The sequence below is a fragment of the Parasteatoda tepidariorum genome, chromosome 2, assembly GCF_982258835.1.
Source record: "Parasteatoda tepidariorum strain Cologne lab strain chromosome 2, Ptep-v5.0, whole genome shotgun sequence".
Taxonomy (NCBI): domain Eukaryota; kingdom Metazoa; phylum Arthropoda; class Arachnida; order Araneae; family Theridiidae; genus Parasteatoda; species Parasteatoda tepidariorum.
Window position 1 is genome coordinate 6157789 of NC_141756.1, and position 21083 is coordinate 6178871.

At 27.0% G+C, this 21083-nt stretch overlaps 1 protein-coding gene across 4 annotated transcripts; it reads left to right on the forward strand.

The window, feature by feature from the left end:
- Nucleotides 1-125: 125 nt before the first annotated feature.
- Nucleotides 126-18446, forward strand: LOC107442221 (zinc finger FYVE domain-containing protein 1). 4 transcript variants are annotated; one of them, XM_016055722.4, is made up of 13 exons: nt 139-927; nt 1207-1485; nt 2469-2691; nt 2800-2859; nt 5590-5801; nt 7027-7124; nt 8165-8273; nt 8732-8829; nt 8949-9066; nt 11452-11622; nt 13134-13293; nt 15445-15579; nt 18177-18446. In XM_016055722.4, the coding sequence occupies exons 1-13, from the start codon at nt 295-297 to the stop codon at nt 18404-18406; spliced, it is 2526 nt and encodes an 841-aa protein (XP_015911208.2). In that variant the 5' UTR covers nt 139-294; the 3' UTR covers nt 18407-18446. The 4 variants fall into 4 exon arrangements, with proteins under 4 accessions (XP_015911210.2, XP_071033178.1, XP_015911208.2 ...); XM_016055723.4 differs by having other exon boundaries at nt 15463-15579; XM_016055724.4 differs by lacking the exon at nt 2800-2859 and having other exon boundaries at nt 126-927.
- Nucleotides 18447-21083: the final 2637 nt, after the last annotated feature.

Sequence of the window (21083 nt, forward strand, 5' to 3'; positions counted from 1 at the left end):
TTATCTTTCCCAACGTATTAAAATGTATTTTGTAAAATATGTCGTGAGCATTTTTTAGGAAATTAATAGTTTTTACTTAAAAAATTAGAAAATTTAAATAACAAAATTAAAAATAAAAATCTGACGCGGTATCTTTTCACTGTTACGTCAATTAAGGTGACTTTGTTGTCAAACAACAAGTGACCTCACTAAAGAAATATATGATTTCTCTCATAAACATTTTTTGTTTTTCATTGTCATCGTGTTTAAATTTCCTTATCGATGACTTGAGTGACGTAACTTTCGTGCTGTTTGATGTCTGCTAAAACAGTTTCAGCAAACTCGCGTTTGATAAAATTCAAAGCTTTAAGAGTTAGAAGTTCTAGGAAAATTTGTGACGAAAGATTAGCATGCCGAGGTATTAAACCTTATGCTGTTTTTAATTGTAAAGAATGTGGTTCAAATCAGTGTGAGGCATGTGAAGCATTGTTGCATGAAGATTTTCGTCTAAATTTGCACAACAGACAAATTATATCGGGTCCTCCAGCTGACGAACTCTGTGAAGGTAATTGTGAAGATCGTAATTTTGCGGATCTTACTTGTTCCCTCTGCAATCGCAATTTTTGTCTTGTGTGTGATCATTTGATCCATACTCAATCGAAACAGAACCACGTAAGGACAAAATTTACCACTCAGGCAGAAGAATTTCTATCGTGTGACGAAATTCCTGATGAATATCTGCCAATTTTGGAACAATCAAACGATCCAGGGCATATCAGCATCAATTCTCTCAGCACAATGATGTCCCTTAGCTCAAATCTTAATGACGGTTTACCTGATTTATTTCCTGAGCATGAGGTTGAATCTAAATATGGATTAAAAAGCTCCAAAAAATCTACAAAGGATCCAAAAAGTTTTCTACTTATCAATGACAAGGAATTGTTGCAGGTAATTTATCTTTCTTTTTTTGTAATAAATTTTCTGTTTCTAGCAAAATTTTAATTTGAATATTTACTTTTATGAGATATTTCATTGGAGATATTTCACTAATAAATTTTTGTTGGGTGAACCACCTCTCCTCACTCAGTCAAATATAAATTTATTGTGATTTTTTTTTAATTTAAAAATTACGTTTACAATTCATGTGTTAGTTATTTATATAAATATTACTATTGATATTTTCATTTTATTTTACTTTATTTATACATCAGCATATTATTTTAATAGGTAAAGGATGCTGAACATTTTATTGAAAAATTAGGTTGTGGTAGTCGTCAGCTGAAAGTTGTTTCAATATTTGGTAATACTGGCGATGGCAAATCATACACTCTGAACCATACATTTTTTGATGGGCGAGAAATCTTTAGGACATCAGCTTCTCAAGAATCCTGTACAGTTGGAGTTTGGGCTGCCTATTGTCCATCTGTGGGAATAGTCACTGTTGATACTGAAGGTTTTTTAGGACAGGCATCTAATACTCATACAAGAGCCCGCATGTTACTGAAAGTAAAGATTTTTTTATTTATTTTTTTTATTTATACTCCCTTAGCAGGATTAGCTGAGTTTTTTTTTCTCAAAAAAACCCTCATAATTTACCCTCAATTTTGGACTTGTTTTCGAAGTTAATTTTTTTCCATTTATTTGCGAAGTATACAAAAAAAAATAGCATTATATTTGTAAAGGAGCTTTTTTATTAACGCTACATTGTTTACAGTTTACAATTTTATTTAAATTAGCAAAGGTTTCGTACAGACTATCATTCACTATTGATATTGAAGTTTTTTTAAGACAGGCATCTATTTCTCATACAAGAACCAGCATGTTACTGAAATAAAGAATTTTTTTTATCATTTAGAGCTAGCAGGGTTTTTTTTTTTACAGCCTATAATTTTACCCACAAATTTGGTCTGTATTTCAAAAGCAAATTTTTTTTCTTTGAAAAAACCTATAATTTTGCCACCTATTTTTGGTTTCTTATTCAAAACCCTATTTTTTCCCCATTGATAAACAAAGTATGCATAAAAGAAATTGCATTGTGTTTGCAAAGGAACTTTTTTACTGAAGTTACATTGTTTACAGATCAATTTTATTTAAATTAACAAAAGTTTCGATAGACCACCATTCACTATTGATACTGAAAGTTTGTTAGGACAGGCATCTAATACTCATACAAGAGAATACATATTGCTGAAATACGGATTTTTTATTTATTTATTTACTAACCAGCAGAGCTGGCTAGGTTAGACCCAATTGATTTTTTTGAAAAATGTATCATTTTACCCACAATTTTGGTTTTTATTTCGGAAACAAATTCTTTTCATTGATAAGCAAAGTACTAATATTTAACTCCTTCAAAGCCCTTTCTACCTGTTAGATTATCAACATTTCTTTGATAACTTCATTTAAATAATATTTCTTAAGTCTCTTTAAGAACAAGTAATTAGAATAGTTTCAACTTATGTTTATTAAATGTAATTTTTCACTTCTAGGTTTTAGCTATATCTGATGTGGTAATTTACCGAACTCGAGCTGAACGCCTCCACAATGACATGTTCTCTTTCTTGGGTGATGCTTCTTCTGCATATACCAAACATTTTACACCAGAACTAGAAGAAGCATCCGCTCGATGTAATGTTGATGGACCGATATCAGTCTTAGGCCCCTCTGTTATTATTTTTCACGAAACCCGACACACTGAAGTTCTCTCGAATAGTAAGAGATTTTAAAAAATCTATTTTTGTTCATTACGATTGATCTATTATTAACTTCTTTTTAAAATTAAAGCCATTCACTAATACACCTTTCATGGTTTAATACCAGTTTTAGGTCCTTCTGTTATTAATTTTCATGAAAAACAGCATGCTGATGTGATCTCAAATAGTAAGAAATTTTGAAGAGCTATATTTGTTTATTATCAGGATAAGTTCTTAAGATTGATAAATTAACCCTTACATCCTTTCATATGTAAATAAATTTTTGAGGCGCTCTTTTCTCTGCATTATTTTGCTGTACCGACATAAATATATACAAGAAATTAGTTTGTTTTTCATCAGAGAAAAACAGGCTAGTTGAAAAATAGTATTTTATGTGAAGGACTTTCAGAGATTAAGCTTATTAAGTGTTTTATTTTTATATTTGTATTCTTTACCTATAGCAGACATGCCAACTCTCAGGCCATTTAAGTATTTTCTCAAGCTTTTTTTATAATAAGTTTATAAATCTAATCATAAGTGCACAGTTTGCATAATTTTTTCAAAACTTTCCTCCATATCAGCAATTTTGTAGTTTAATGGTATTTGGTTTATCATTAATTCCTTTTTAGAATTTTTTCTTAATATTTTGAAACGCCAGGTATACCATAAAAAGAAAAAAATTTAATACTGCCTTTAACTTAGCATTTACAAAGCACTGCATTAACAAAATGTGTTTCAATGGGATACCTGCAAGTTCCTGATTGGTTGTTGAAACATGGCATTTGTTTACGTTAGCAACTGTTCTTTCCCTTCTATTTTAAGTAAACCAAGCCCATCTAGTATCAATTCTCTTGGGTGACACATTTTATATTCTTTCACGAATATTTTAACTCTTTCATTATATATTTCTTAACACAAAGAGAGGAACGCAGCCATGCAGAACATAAATAAACTAATTATGCATCGAAGTTGCCATGTATGCAAACAAAAATATATATCATGGTAAGAATAAAATGCATAAACAAATAATAAATCTAAGTTAAATAAAGGTGTAGACGAGAAATTATTATATTTCAAGAAATTCCTTGTGTGATACAGGGCTGTATTTAATTAACTTCATGTTAATTAACATTCTAGCTTACGTTGAGAAACTTAATTGAACTTTAACACACCATTTTGCTTATAAACAATCGACTGGCACTGACATCATAGGTCACATGTGTGTGTGTTTTTGTTGATAGTTTTTCTCTGTTTGTAAAAGTTTTAAGAAAAAATGACAAAGCTCAATTTTTGATATTCCAGAAATTTAAGTTTTGTGCTTTACTATACGAAGACAATAATTCAGAACAGAAGTTTTTCATTCTTTTGACAGAATTAATACAAAAATTCAGTACAGGAAAAGTAATATCTTCAGTGAGTTGGCTTAATTAAAGGTGGCAGTATTTAACATTCCTCACAGAGATGTGACCTAGGAGAGAATATTCCGTCACATATTAAAAATCCAGATTTAATTCTGTTATTTGTCGAAACAAACTTTGAAGAATTTGTTGACTTGGTTGGAAAACCTAAAAAAGTTTTAGAAAAAAATTTTTCTAATTTTTTTTTAAAATTGCTAAATCAGTCATTTAATTTATTTTAAACAAATAGAATTATTTATTATTTTTTAATTTTAGGGTTAAAAACTTAATTAAAAAATGAAATTGGAAAATTTGTAAATTTATTTTTTAAACATTTTTATTGTTTTGTATATTACGCCATGCCATGGTCACAAAAAGTCAAAGGCTTTTTTAAATTCTTAGGTTGGCAGGTCTGCTATTGATATTCATTTACTTGAGTTTGTTTAGATTTTTATCAATGTTTTTTAATCCTTTGTCTCTTTTAATACCCTAATTGCCAAAAAAATTAAGACTTGATGCTTATGTCTTTCATATACTTAGCCTTAATTACAAAATAAATTTAATAATATAATAAAATCAAAGTAATAAATATAAAGTTTTAGTTGTCCGTAGTCAGTTATTGCAAACCTATTTGGCTGAATGTGTGTGCCCTTTGGCTCCCTTCTTTGCAAGTCACTAGTGGTAACTATAATCACAAGTATGTGTTACTTTGAGCAGGGTTATGGGGTTAAAAAGGGAAAACATGGGTTAAAATAAACTGCAATATTTCCATGACTAACAACTATAAGTCTGTTTCTTTCTCAATTCAGATCCAGTCTGCAAAAGCACTGCCAATTATCAATCATAGTAACAACCTTACAAGAATATTTAATGTAATAAATATATAAATAGTTTAAACTCATTTATATACTTGTTGGAAATAGTACTTTTGAGAATTTCATTGTGATATATGATTGACACTACACTTTCAAGTAATAGAAAAAAGTTTACAGTCAATAAAACAAAGTTTACAGTCAATAGAAAAAAGTTTACTGTCTAATGTCTATTATAGGAACTCCAAAAACTATTTATAACATTGTTTATATGACTGTAATAATTGTAAGACTATATGTAATTATTTAATTGTAAGTTTATGTTCAAATGTTTATTAAAGTCTAAAAATAATAATGTTATGCTTACTGGATTGTAACAGAGAAACAACACTCATATTCAGATGTTAGCAAGCTTAAACTAAAATGCTTTTAAGAACCTTAAAGAATATATATAATTATATATATAATTATATATATATCTAAAACCAAGATAGTATAATAATACATATATATATATATATATATATATATATATATATATATTGCCAATATAATAATGTCTTATCATAACATTTCAAAATAACTTCCTCTTTGTACTTTATTTTATTTAAACTAGATCATAAAGTTTTAATTAGTCCTTTTCAATTTTCTTAAAGTTCTATATATTTATTTTTAATTTCACTGTTTTTATGATTTTTATATTTTCAGTTGAAGATACAGAACCAGAACTAATACTTAGATCAAGATTTCAAGAAAATGGTTTGAAGGTTGATGCTTTTAGTAGTTTGGAATATTTGGGTATACATGCTGAAAATGGAAAAAGTGATTTTGTTCAGTTGCGACAAAGAGTGGTTAAATTAGTACAGAATTCTTCTGTCCGTGTAGCCAGATCTCCATCAGTAATTTTCACAGTTCTTAAAGTGAGTAATTTATTTTTTAAAATCTATCTACCATTAAAACCACCTAGATTTTGGTTTTGTTTTCTCAATGTTTCGTTTATCAGTTAATTTTTGATGAAAATGCAAGTTGTTGATTCAGATGAAAATTAGTTTAAGTAGGTGCTTAACTTTTAAGTTTAAATTGGTGCTACTTACGATGGCTTGTAACAGGCTGTAGTGCCTCGATAGAAGAAGAGCTGTTAAGGATTAGGGAAAAATATAAATTTTCAAAATAAGTAAGATCAAATTATTTATAAATTTTTTTAACTACTCATAAAAAATTCAATGCTATATAACTCTTGCATGGTCAGTAAAACAGTTTTTTCTCAATATCCTGTTTAATAATTGCTGAACCAGAATTTTGAACAGAGCAAAGCTTATAACAGATTTGTGTGATGACAGAGGTGTAGTAAATGGATTTAGGATCAAATCCATAATTTCTTTCCAAGTTCCTGTTTATAAGGAACTTGTGAAAAATAACATGAGACTATATAAAAATAATTTTTCCTAAAATGAGATCCTATTTCTACAAAATGGGTTATTTTACCAAAACCACCTTTATGTAGACTATGAATATTCCAAAACCAAGAATCTGAAACAAATTAAATTGTCTATTGGTTGCTTGCTTGAAAAATTACATTATATCAATCTTCTGTTCATTTTTACATGCACTTTTGGGAATAATTCACACGAAGCTTTATTACTTTTGTGTTTTTGAAAATTAGTTTTTGAATCGTATGAATGCAAACAAAGCAAAATATTTACCCTAAATTGTAAAAAAATAGGTATTGAGAAAAATTCGGATTATTTTCAAATTTCAGAATTATTTCAGAATTCAATTTAATAATTTATAATTTAGCAAACATTCCTTTTTTATTCATGCAGTTTTGTGAAGAGACCCTATTTGAGTTTTGAATTTTTCTGAAAGTCCCTTATATCATTTCAGGTTGACAACAGTTAATGCATTGATTTTGTATTTGAAGTAAAATAACTTAAATATTTGGAGACTTAAAAAATATTTTGCTGCTAAATATTTTTTTTCCAGAAAGCTTACATTAGTAAGACAGGCATAAAAAAAAAATGATTTTTCTTATATATTAAAATTAAATTTTTATAGATATAATCAATAATTCAATTTTTCATTAACTGATTGTGACTAATCTTTCATTATTTGATTTTATGTAATCCTATTTTTTCTTCTTTTTAGACTTTAAATGAAAAGTTCAGTGGCAATTTAGAAAAAACCCTACCTAATACATTTCCTGATCAATATTTCACTTGCTCAGCCTATTGTAAATCTTGCAAGTATGTATACTGATAATCATTTTAATACATGCCATTTTTCATGCTGATTCATTTTCAATTCAAATCAAAATTAGATTTTAGATATACTAGTTAAAATTTTTAAAAATCTATGGTACTCATAAGATCATAATGTATGTGAAGATTTTAAGAGTATATTTCAAACATTAACTTACTTATTTATATGTACTAAGGAATGCATAAATGCTGAATTAGTTACAATAATTAAATTAGAAATTATAGTTTTTAGTAAACAGAGTACACTTTATTATTTCATTTGAATGTTCCTAAAGAGTAAAATAAAAGCTAAAATATTAGTACCAGAAAATAAGAGAGAATTTTCACTTCTAGTAATTTAACTTTTAAACATGAAGTTGCATATTCATATTTTGCACCATTTTCAGAATAGGCATAGACAGCTCTAGTTTTAGATAGGCTAAACTTGTTCTAACAGTCATGAGTAACTGTTGCAAACTCTTAGCAGTTATGAAAGTAGCATATTATTTGCAAAAGCGCATTATTTCATATAACAACGAAGCCTTCGAAAAAACAACCTCAACGCAGCTTTACTGTAAAACTTACAACTGATCTTTAGTTTGCATAAAGTGGTCTATATATATGCATGTATTAAAAGAGATTTTAGCATTTTCTTTTTAGAATATGCTAAATTGTATAAGAATGTAATTATTTAAAATTTAATGTCTTTGCCATGTGCTACTTAGAATACGAATAATAGTATTATACCTATACGGAAATGTAAATTTTTAGGTTTTTAATGTGACAGTTTCATTTATGGTTAGAAAGCATCAAAACTTTGGCTAACCTTGTTTAAATTTACATTATTAGTTTTCAAAAAAGGAACAATTTACTTTCAAGTATAAATTTTTTGAAAAAAAAATTTTTTTTTTCTGTTACTCTCTCTCTTTTTTTTTTTTTTTTTTTTTTTTTTTTTTTTTTTTTTTAAAAGAGCTTTCATAAAATCACTTTTCAAAATTCCAGCTTTAAATTGGTTTTTAAAAATTTTAATTTATTATGTATTTTAGATCTCGCTGCTCAAATAGCATGAATCACGAAAAAGACGATATCCCTCACAGTTCTTCTAACAATTGTATCTATCAGCATCAATTTGAAAACAGAGTGTTCCTATGCAAGGTAATTATTACTGATGCATTGAAAAATATTTTTAATTTATGTTTTTATCCATTTTCATTTCCTATAGTTTAACTAAAAGTAATTAAAACCAATATGAATTTTAGCAAAAAAATTAGCATTTTTATTTAATATATTTCGTTTTGTACACTTGTACTTGTAAACCTCTTGACAATGTTCATTCAGTGTGTCAATTTTTTGATATTATTTAATTTTCTATTTTTCTCTGTACACTCATGTGGAAAAAATATTTAATACCTCTGCCTTAAATGAGTGACTAATACTAATTGATAGCTAGTTTACTTGAGAAAAGATTAGTGTTGAAATTGGTAATTAATTATAAATTATTTTACATCTTATAAAGTTGTTTTTTTTTAGTTATATTTTAATTACTTGCCCATTTAATATTTAATGAAAAAAAAACTATAAAAAGTTATTGAAGATAACTTTTTACATTTTAGGTTTGCTTTGAGAGGGGTGAAAAGATAACTGTTACACCTGAAGTTATGGAATCTAATGACTCATCTTGGATGGGAATCGCAAAATATGCCTGGTCTGGGTACGTTTACAGTTCTGTCATTATGTCAGTTATCAGCATGATTAGTGCAATGAATTTTTTAACAAAAGTCTTCCATTGCTATTGTATATTTTTAAATTTTATTTTTCTATTAAACACAGTTATATCTTGGAATGTGCAAAATGTGGAGTAATTTATCGAAGCCGTCAGTATTGGTATGGTAACCAAAACCCTTGGGACACTTGCGTCCGAACCGAGATTTGTCACATATGGCCAGAAGTATGTTATATTTGGATCTATAAGTATATTTAGACTGAAGATTCTTTCTTTAATATGTCATTTTTTACTCTTTTTTTTTGTTGCTCACTTTTCATAATTTTGATACTTCTTTTTTAAACCTTTTTCCAATTTTTGGTTTTATTTCTAAAGATATCGAAAAATAACTATATCAACAAAATGTTTCGATCGTGTGCTTTTCAAAATATATAAAAACAAACCAAATTCAACTTTAAATTCATAGATTGATAAAGAACGAGATTACATGGTGCGTAGCGTTTTTAAAAAGTGCTTAATGGTGCTTATTTTTGATTTTTGTTTTTTAAAAGCCCTTAAAGGTACTTTTCTCATTCGGTGTCTTTAAAAAGTGCTTAATTTTTCCCTTTTTTAAAATGTCTTCATCATGTCGATTTTTGCCACATATGATGCAAAATTGTGCTTTTCACATTGTTCTATTCTACATTTTCACAATTCATTCAACCACAATCCATTTTCGCCTACCGTCGGTCCATAGCATATGAAAGCATCAATCATTTTACATGTTTGATAAATACTTACAAGTGTGCATGTGCGTCTTCTGAGTAGAAGTCTGTGAGATTTTAGCTCCCTTATGTGCAATTCGGCTGCATTTTGTAAAATATTCTCAATTTCAGTCTTCATTTTCTACCCACTGAAATCGAACTGAAAAATCTCTCACTTTCTTATGGTGGCTAATATAGTCAAGAAAATAGTGTTTTGTCAGAAACTAGTTATTTTATCACGATCATGTAAAGTCTTTGAAAATTTTTTTGCATTTTGTTAATGTATATCTTGCTTAAAAATATTTTTTGAGTGCTTAGAAAGTACTGAAAAGGTGCTTATTTTTTGTTGAAGGATTTGGCTGCGTACCGTGGATTATATTTTACATTTCTTACACTTCTTTTTACTAGCATAGAGTATGCTATATTTTCTACCATATTTATTTATTTATAATAAATTGATCCACTTGTTTAGAAATTGAAAATTATTATTTAAATGCATTACATTTGATAATTTTTTCTCAATTTTTTCCGGAGTATAATAAAAAATATTGGGAACACAAAATGCAGAAAAAAATCTTCTTAATTCTCTATATACACATTCTTCTTCTTTTTATTTTTTTTATTTCATCTTCTTTTCCTCTTTATCTTCTTTACATCTGTATATTGTTTAGTTTTAATTTGTTTTATTTTTTATATCTTTTTCTTTAAGTTTTTTCAACATTCTTTTTATATCCTTCTTGTAAATCTTAATTTATAACTATTAGAATAATTCATAGCATTTAATATTGGACAAAATTAGTAAATTTTGCTACAGGCTAGTGACCAATTGTAAAATTTTTGACAGTGGCCACTTTTCAAAGCATGTGGCCATTTTTTTGAAAATTTTAATTGGTTTGAATTTTTTTTTTTATTTTAGATATATAAGGCTCTTTTTTTTAAAGCATTTCTCAATTATGGCAAACGTTACATAGCTCATCTCTAAAATGGACAAAAAATTTTAAGAAACTAGCGTGAAATAAATTTTTTTACTGAACATTATTTCAGAATTCCATATTTATTGAAAAACTATAAAATGCACATGGGGTGCATTTTATAGATTGAACTGAAAAAAACTGGTGATCAGTTGGCAATTGACAGACAATTTTTTAATTTCCATTTGTTTTATTTAACGAGACCCAGAGGCGACTGTTAATTTTGTCCTGTAGTGCATAATTATTGTCAATTCATGTAGTACATTTTTTTAAGCAAATGGATTTTTTATATTTTGTTAAAAGAATATTCAATGTTTAGTGTTTAAAATGGGTTGTAAATATATCATACTCCTAATATTGTGTTTTACCATTACAATGAACAGTTTAAAACAATACAATTAGTTTTCAGTCTTGGCACAGGTTTTTTTCTTGTATTTAAATCTATTACTAATGATGAATGAAAATTACCTGTTGTTGCCTTCGTAAAAGAGTTTGGTAGATGAAGAATCAGCTCCCGTTTCACATTAGCAATAGATTTGACCATGGGAGGAGAAAGTTTTTTTTCTCTAAAATTGGTTGAGAGGGAAAAATGACTGCCATCTTTCATAATGGTAAAACGTTATGAGATTATGATTTTGACATGACTCTAACAAATGGTTATTTGTAGAGTAAACTTTTTACTAACTATTTAAAATAAATCTAGCTTTAATGACCTATTAAAAATAGCTCTTTTATCTTATTATCACCTATACCAATGTTTTTTCTCACCTGTTAAACTTATCTTGCCAGAGCAGCCTTCAGTAAGCAATTAATATATTTTACTAGGTGGTTATTATTTGTTTTTATTTTCAATTAGTGTTGCCAGATTCTAATTGTAGTTAATAACTTATTTTTAGCCTGAAGGTCTGATGCCAAAGCCTCAGAATACTGCACAGTATGTAATTGATAATATTACAACAGTGTCAGAGATTGTGTCAAACATTGGAGCAAAACCCACAAAAGTACTTTCTAGTTGGGTTGCAGATCAAATTGCCCCCTCTTACTGGATACCAAACTCAAGAATAACCGTAAGTATTTTAATTAACTTTAAAATAAATGTTGTAAGAGTTTTCAGAATTAAAATGTTTTTTTAATAAGCATGGTGCAGTGAAGCTTTCCCTATGTGTCTCTTTTTTTAAAAAATTTTATTTAATTTTTTTTGTGTGTGTGAAGCATGTTAACTGATGAATGTAAAAAGTAACACTCTGTTTGTATGTTCCCAAAAACCGATATAATAATTTATATTCGAAATATCTATTTTAAAGTTTGTTTAATGCAAAAATTGAATTATACTGTTTATTATAAAGTCTTTATATTGATCTCTATTTTATTTATACACCTGAAAGTTTTCCACAAAACTACAAATGCGTAACATGATGACTTTATTTATTCTTACTTAAAAAGATATGAATTAATGTTTTTTTGTCCCATAAAAACAGCAAAAATTAATTTATTTACACTGTAAACATAATTCCAAGTTGTAACTCTTGTCAATGTTTTTAAAAATATTTATTGTAAAAGAAAATTTAAAATTCATTTTGGTATGCAAGAGATGTTAGTTCTGTAAGTATAATTCTAAGTTCTAATCTTCTCACCTTATGAATACTGTTAAAATACTTTGAATAAAAGAACATGAAGATTAAATTTTGATGTGTAACAAATGTTTGTGTTTTGAACATAATTCCAAGTTATAACATTTTACCTGTTAAAATATAGTAAAAGAAAATGTAAGATTTATTTTAATATTTTACCCGAGAGTTATATGGTGAGAAATCAGCCATATTTTAAGGTGTATTTAGTTTCAATCAGTGTTTTCACTACAGCGCGAGAACGCGAGAATCTCGCATATTTTTTTCTTTTCTCGCATTAAAAAATTATTACAGCGAGAAATTCGCGCATTCTATAAATCAATTTCAAAATTCGCGAATTTCTCGCGTTTTGGAAAAAGCTTCGAATTACGCCATTTAGAATTAAATCCGTTTCACTTTTCTTCAGAACCTTTTCGAACAGCAGAACACAACCACGGAACCCCTTTCAGAACACATTTCTCTGCAACCACGTGTCTACCGTAGATAAGGTTTCTTCATGTATGACGTTCAAATTTTTTATGTACTCATGTAAGATGGGCAAATACTTGTAAAGGCAAAATCTTCTATGATGATGCACCAAAAATATTCAATGCCTTAAAAAATGGAAGACGTTAAAAATGTATTATAATTAAAGAAATGATTTTTTTTTCAAGCGTTTTTGTGTTTTTTTAGTTTTTAGAAATCTCGCTTAACTTTTTGAAATCTCACCCTGTTTTTGAGAAAGGGTGAGAAATTCTCACCCATTTTTCTTCTATGCTGAAAACACTGTTTCAATCTACAACATAATAAATTGATTTAATTCAGAGCCCCATAAAACAAAGCAGAAATATAAAAGATATTTAGTTTTAAAAAAAATGAAAATGTGTTTTATTATGTATTTAATTCATTTTTCTTTGTAAACTATTGTTGACTATTTTAAAAAAAAAATTAAATGCATGACTCTTTTTCAGCATTGTGGTAATTGCCCCAAGGAATTTGATGATATGGAAAAGAAACATCATTGCAGAGCGTGTGGCGGTGGTTTTTGTGAGGATTGTGCATCAAAGTCACGTATTGTTCCAACATGGGGATCTTCTCCTGTAAGAGTCTGTGACAAATGCTTCAACAATGGTAGGAACTATTTTATATCATCTTATCCAGAAGCGACTTGAAGTTGAGGGGCTGCTTAATTATTTTTGTTTCATGCTGTATTTTATTAAAAATATATATGGACAGATTTTTGGTTGTGGTTATCCAACATCTGTTACCTAGTGTATGAATAAATCTTTGGATCTTTCGAAAAATTCTGAAAAAAATATTTTTTTTTAAAACAATAGTTTATATGGGTCATTTAAGAGTTATATAAAGCATAGTCATACATGAGTACTGCTATTGGGACTCTCTGGTATAAGATTCTTCTTCAAATCTTTTTTTTAAAAATTAATTTTTCATCTTTATTTAAAGTATTTCATCTTTGAAATGATTTTCCAATTTTTTATTATATTTCCCAGAATGTTTAAATAAAAATACTACGTAAAAGTATCTATCATATGCCTTTGAAAATGGGTAAAAACTAATCAAACAATGCTTTTAATCTATCGATTGATAAAGATTGAGATCAGGTGCTAACTGATTGAATTTTTTAATGCGGCTTATTGGTGGATCATACTTCTTACATTTTGTGAAAATATATGTTTTATTTATATAACTGAAGTTTCTATGGTGAATTTTCTTAATCTATGTCTTTCATATTTAGATTAATGGTTTTATTTTTATAGTAGTATAATCATTTTGAATTAAAAGTTTATGTTACCAAAATTTTGTTATTCCAAAATAAATGGAAAATTTTCAAATGCTTTTTTGACCCATTGATCCATTCAGAATATTATACATCAATGCTTTTTTTAAAAGTTCAAAAAACTAGTTATAAATTATTGTTAGCATCAAATTTGATATTTTTTAGACAAATATCGTTGGTTATTAAATTTGCTGCCCATTAAATAGTTTACTAATTTTTTTAAACTTGCTTTTTTATCACCCCCTTTTCTTCTTTTTTGCTATCTCATTCCCAGGTATTACCAAATTGTTATTGAAAACAAGTTACAATTTAATTTTGCTATAATAATTGATTCTGTATTAAAACAGTTTACTCAACAGTTTGTTTATATCACTTTTGCATAGTTATTATTCCATTCTCTGGGCAATAATTAGACCTGTTTTTCTGGTGAGCAAACTGCAATACTAACATAGACTCGCACTGAATGCTGATGTCAAAGTTGATATAAGTATTGAAATTTTGTTACGAAATCTTTTTTACGCACATTTTTAATTAAGTGTAATTTCCTCAAGCTATGTTTATGCTTCTCTTCTCATAAGTATATTTAAACTTAATTATGTTTTATAAATCACGTTTGTTTGTCTTTTTAAAAAAAAAATTTTTTTTGAACCTTTATAAAATTTGGAAATGGGCTGTTTTACGACTACTGTAGAACAGCATTAATTCAAACTAATTGATATCATTGCCTCTTAAATAGTAAAAAAATTTAAATTACCTTTATTATATATATTATTAATAAATAGGGAAAAAATATTTTTAGCAAATACTGTTTTTGAATCAAATGTATAAAAAAGGAAAAACATTGTAAAAAGTATATAGCTTATGTACTTAAGTCTTACTGACTCTTCATGAATTTTCAATTTTCAATGGTAAAGTTATGTAGTAATCTTGATGAATCATAAATTGCAATTAGAGCAATCAGATTTTCATTTGGTATTAAAATTCATCTTAAATAATTTAAGAATGTTCAAACAAAATAAGGCAACGTTTAAAAAATAATAGTTCTTCTCAATATCATTTGTTTCATCAAACATGTAGATTTCTTCCAATTTTAATAAATTTTCGAAAATTGGTGCCCTGCGGCTCCTTAGGTTTCTTTCTTACTCTCTTTGCATCAGGCTTTAGTTTGCAACATTTTCAATTAGCCTAGCTGAAAAACATAATGTTATTTACATTTGGAGCTTTATAGTTTTGGGTCGTAAAGTTTTATTTCCAACTTCACTCACTTTTGGAAGAAAGAAAAAACTTCTTTGTAAATTTATTTTCATCAGACTGGTGTTATTAAATGTTGTTTATTCTGAGTGAAGTTTTTATTGTTAATTGTTTTGCTTAACTACATTTCTATCTTTATTTTAAATTAAACTTGTCTGAAATGATTATCAGTTATTTCATGTAAGTAGAGTATTTGTGGTTTTTTAATTGTATATATTTCTTTCTTAATTTAGATGGTGTGTCTGTTTCAGATAATCTCTCAAGCACTCACAACCTTCACAATCCTCCAGAAGTCACTGTTCGTAAACTCGGGGAAGCTGTACATACGACCTTGGAAACCGTAGCTTCTGCAGTCAGTTATCCCATAGGTATTACAAACATTTTTACAAACAGATATCTGTCACTTATATGCCTCAAATTTGTTTCGGAAAAACTGTTAAATAATGCAAGTATTTAGCATAGCATAGCAACCGATCGTTGAAAATGTCAACAGGAAATGGTAGTAGGGATAGAAAATCAAAAATATTTTCTTTGAGCATCAAATGTACATCTAAATGAATCAATGATATAAAAAAAAAACATGAATTTCGTAGTAACTGCAACTACTATTGTAATTAGCTAATTTTTTTTTAAAAAAAGAAGTTGTAATGATTACAATACTTTTGAAATGTAATCATTACTTAATTCTTCTTAGGATACCCATTTGGGAGAATCCTATTCGCACGCGTGTTCAAACTTAAAAAAAGTTTAAAGAAAATTCTTTTTAAAAAAAAATTATTTAGAATTATAAATAAACCAATTTCTCTTTCAACCTTCTACTTTTTATGCCTTTCTTGACTATCTCAATGAATGCGAAGAAATTATCAAACATTTGTGATTATATTAAAGTTTAAGTTGACTTAACTAAAGAAAACAATGTGAAGTACATTGTGGGTTTTCTTACTGTGTCTCCTGTAAGATTTGCTCTGATCATATTCAAAAATGAGTTGCTTTTAAATCTTGTTTCTTTACTAAATTAAGGTTAAGAGTAGTTGCAAAAAATTGCTACAAACTAGTGTTTTTTGTATCTCATTACTTGCCAAAAAGTAGTGCACTATTTTATGTACAACAAAAGTTGTAGTAACTGCAGTAGTTTTGCTACTCGTAGCATGTTACTTTCGACCTCTGAAATGAATACAGTACATGATGATACAATAAATGTAAAAAGTTTGCACCGTCAGATGCCAAATGGTTTCCTCCGAGTTCTTTCTCTCTCCCTATCAACCCTTTAACTGCTTTTTCAGTTATTATTTTTTTTAGATTATTTTTATTTTGATCTGAACTGGCTCCTCTCATTCATTTTTGGCTTTGTCTTATTCAACTCCTTATATACATGTATAACGGAAATTATCTGAAACGATGACTTTGAGAGCAGTAACTTTTTTTAAAAAAACAAGAGAGGGATAAAAATGCACATTTTCTATCATTTCTTTGTTTTTTCTGAAATAAACATGTTGCATAGTTTTGTTCATAATTTTTTTTTCTTATCTTAATTCTATATGTGCTCAAAATAATATGTTGATCAAAATAAATTTACTTTATATAGCATTATTGATAATGAATAAAGTGATAAAAAAATTATGTTTTCCAAGTATACTATTTGTAAAGAATCATTAAACAAAAGTAATCTTAATTTTTTTTAACTTTTTTATTTATCATGTAATTCACAATTTTTCTTTTTTATTGTTTCAGATAGAAAAATTCCTTGTTAAAAAAAATTCACCTTAAAATCAATAAAGTATAATTGCACAAAACATATTGAAAATAATTTTCAAGGAAAAAAACCATTATAGATGTATAGAAATCTATTTAATTGCTATGCGTCCCTATATCATGATTAGCTGGCAGATGCATCATTTTAATACTTATGTGCAGATCAACTCTTATTTTTCATTATACTTTAAGAGTATCGATAGTCTACTAAACCAGAAAATACGGTAAAGAGTATATTAGTTAGAAACGTATTATAAAAGAATACAAAGTTGGTGTATTTGCTCACTTTAATTATGTTTCTTCAAATGTCCAATTTTTGAAAATAGTAAATTTATTATAATTTATTCAAAATGCTACTATTTTTGTTCCTCCAGTGAATTCTAATACTTTTTAAGCTCTTATGCAAATTAATTTTAAAAAATTGTCAGTTAAGCATATTATTTTTTTTACACACAGTTAGACATTTCACATTTTCTTCCCTAGAACTTTAAATAATCCATATCTTTCCTTTAGGAGAGACTTTTTCCCTTAGATTATAGGTTAAATTTTTGATTTTTTTTTTCTTCAGTTTTTTTTTTATCCCTTCAGTTTCTTTAAAAAAACTTTGTTGACATCATTTGATAGTACTATAACTTTAGGTAGGAACTAAAGGCGTCACTAAATTATATTAGTAAATGAAGTGTTTGATGACTACTTTTACTTTTGTTAAAACAAAGATAGATGAGCCAGAAATATTCTCTCGAAATAAAAATTTTATTTTGAAAAAAATATTTAAACAGATAGATTCAAAAATATTTTTACAGAAATATTTAAACAGAATACAGATAATATTTAAACATCCTACGCATTTGGTTCTGAATTAGTTTTCAAAACATGGTGGATTGTAGAATTATGTTAGTATATTTTTATTATAATTCCTAATTCTCTCAAAGTCTGAATGAATCATAATTGTTCCTGTCAAAATTCTAGAATATCACTTGCTATATTTTTCCTATTCTAATTGAGTATGACTTTTAATTTTATATGTTTTAAAAGACATTTTAGAATGGAGTTAATATTTCAAAAATTAATAAAAATAATTAAAAGCAAAATTAGAATTTCAGTCTAAAATCCTCTGACGATCAAGTTCTGTTGAGAGAAAAGACATTTATGTCACAGCTCATATTAACAAAGATACTAAATTTTACTTTTTAAAATGCATTTATTGTTTCAGGATTCATTAAAGATTCAGCTCGTCCAACTTATTGGGTACCTGATCATCTTTTAAAAGAATGCTTTGTTTGCAAAAATCCATTTGGTCCTAAACTTCTCAAACATCACTGTCGATCTTGTGGCGAAGGGGTGTGCAAAGATTGTTCCAAGTCCAGGAAACCTGTTCATTCCAGGGGTTGGGAGTATCCTGTTCGTGTTTGTGATACATGTGTCAACAATGGAGAAATTTAGATTAAGTGCTTTTGAAGAATAAAATTCCTCTGATAATGTTCGATGGGTTTTCATTCCTCTCTAAAGATCAGAAACATTAAAGTATTTTAATCTTCTGTTAATTTAGGGGTGCACAAAGTTTAACCCTAGAACAGACAATGTATGTCCTTACAATTAAAAAAAGTAATAAAATTTTTTTAAAAAAACGCCGAAATTTTAACATTGAAATTCAACAACGTAGTGGTTCTAATTCCAAGTGTAAGAAGATTTAAAACTTTCAACATTAAAATTTTTTCTAAAGAAAATTTTTTTTTAAAACAAGTGTGTTTCACATATTTTTGTAAAAACAATTAATAAATCTATTATATTTTAAGAGACAAGAAGTAAATAAAATTTTACTTCAGAGAAAGTTGGAAGCTTGCTATAATTTTATTAAAACACAGTAAAGAAAAACTGGAAATGATTTTTTTTTTCTTCAAAAATCTTGCACAACTACTTCGTCTTATTTTTAAAACAAATTGATACTGTTCTTATTACACTTAGAAAAAAAAATTGCATTATTATCAATTGATGTAGAAATATAATTCATTGCGGCTCCCAAGGCCATTTTTTATCACTGCTCTCTTCCAAAATAACTGTGCCCCCCTATATTAACTTAAAAGTATTTCCTTTATACATTATGTATAGCTTTAGTTAGGGTAAAATTTTCATCTCAGTATCTGCACAAAAATATTCACTGACAACTGATAAATAGCACACGAGAAACTTATCAAAAAACATCACAGAAGTAACAAAATGAAAGTGTTTATCTCTGAGCCATAGCAGAGTACACCACTATATACTATTTATAATTTTTTTGCGAGTTCAAAAATCCTTTGATAGTAATAGTTAGTATAAACAGGTACTGATCTGGAAATATTACCCTATTCTGTTGTGAATATACTCGAAGATTCTTAGAATTGTTTCTAAATGTGTAACTGGTAAATGTGTATAAAATAGATAGAACACTTTGTAAATTTTTTTAATGAAAAACTTAAAATGGATTTTGCATGAAAAGTTTTAAGTCACTTCTGGGAAATATTACTATTATTCCTTATATGTTAAGCACTTATTTTTCTATTATGTCAAAAAAATATATTAGAGCTGTCTGACATATTTATATAAAGTAAGACATCACAAAATAGGTTTTACGCTTTCTCTGAGCCAAATCTTAGTATTTTTGTAAAATCTATGAATTTCATTCAAGATTATATGAATGTAAAACTTGTGTGAAAAATAGTGTACAGGTTCAATAGTTTCATTGAAAACAACACTATATAAACTGTGATACATTACTTGCTTTAGATTATTTAAAATTAAATATGTTGCCTGTCTTTTTTTTGTTCTCTTTTTTTTAAAAAAACAAAATTTTGCTTTTGGCTATTTATGCTTCAAAATGAAACGTTAATGGCTAAAGTTATTAACTAGTTTTAATCGGTGTTTTATTTATATTTTAGAAATTTTTAATTTTCCTGTGTCACTTTAGTTATTTTATTATATTTCTATCAGCTTTTTCAGATAAGTTTTCTATGGTACATATAATTCAAAGCTCTTGCAATAAAAGCACTACTAAATAGTTCAACCTGACCATTGTCAGACATTGTAAATAGTTTCCAAAATAATAAGTTTCAAAAATAATTTTCTAATCTTATTTACAGGGAATTAATGAATAAGGTGGTTACTTTTAAAATATTTTTTTCATCTAAAAGTTGAATTTTAAAGAAGAGTAAAGAACATAATTATACATTTAGCATGTGATTTCATTGTTCTAATCAAATCATTTATTTCTAACTAAAATAATTTTCTTATTCATAATTATTAAAGAAATTTTAATATTCTGGGTATAGCAGTAGATATTTTGCTATACATCTTAATGATTTTCAATTTGTGAGCAAGAGTTCTCTAGCTAATAAAAAATTAATTGAATAGAACTTCAAAAAATAGAGGAAATACGTAATTGTTTATCAAAAGAAGTTAATGTTTGAATACCAAACCTTAAATATTAGGGTGTAAATAATTAAACGTAAGTTCAATAAAATCAATTATGTGTGACTGATATTTGTTTTTTTTAAATATTAACTTTTGGTGTGCAAATGTGTTTTGATTGTTATCATGTTTTGAAATACATCAATTATAAAAATATAAAGAAATAAAAAATTTAATGAAATAGATAACAGTGTTAATATTTCGTTACAAAACTATTCTTGATCTTTAAACTTATAAACTCTATATTGAAAGTCGTGAGAATTATCAACATTAAAAGTTCTAAAATTATCATCTAAAAATAAAATGTAATTAATTAGTTTTTAGTGTATACGGCTTGTATCTATAGCATTTAGTTTTATATGGATGCAATCGTTATTAAATTTTGAAAAATTCCCTCTGCATATAGGTAAATTAAAAATAAAATCTGTAAGGAGAAAAAGATTTATATTTAATATTAGTTGATAAACTAGGAAACATATTTTATTATAACTTATACACGAAACATAATTTTGGTCTTTTGATATCCGATAGAATTAAAATTAAATCTTTCTTATTTGTACTGTTCATGTACCGGGGGTGTATGGTTCATGTAATAAACATACGAACCAAAAAATTTTAATACTTGAATTCTTCAAAACCTTTGTTTTTTAATATCTTGATTTCTTTAATTATT

Bases quoted from the DNA above. Each gene is read 5' to 3' on its own strand.
- LOC107442221 (XM_016055722.4), top strand. From the start codon at position 295: ATGTCTGCTAAAACAGTTTCAGCAAACTCGCGTTTGATAAAATTCAAA. The intron at 5,802-7,026 runs GTGAGTAATTTA...TCTTCTTTTTAG, and splicing joins TAATTTTCACAGTTCTTAAA to ACTTTAAATGAAAAGTTCAG. The intron at 11,623-13,133 runs GTAAGTATTTTA...ACTCTTTTTCAG, and splicing joins TACCAAACTCAAGAATAACC to CATTGTGGTAATTGCCCCAA.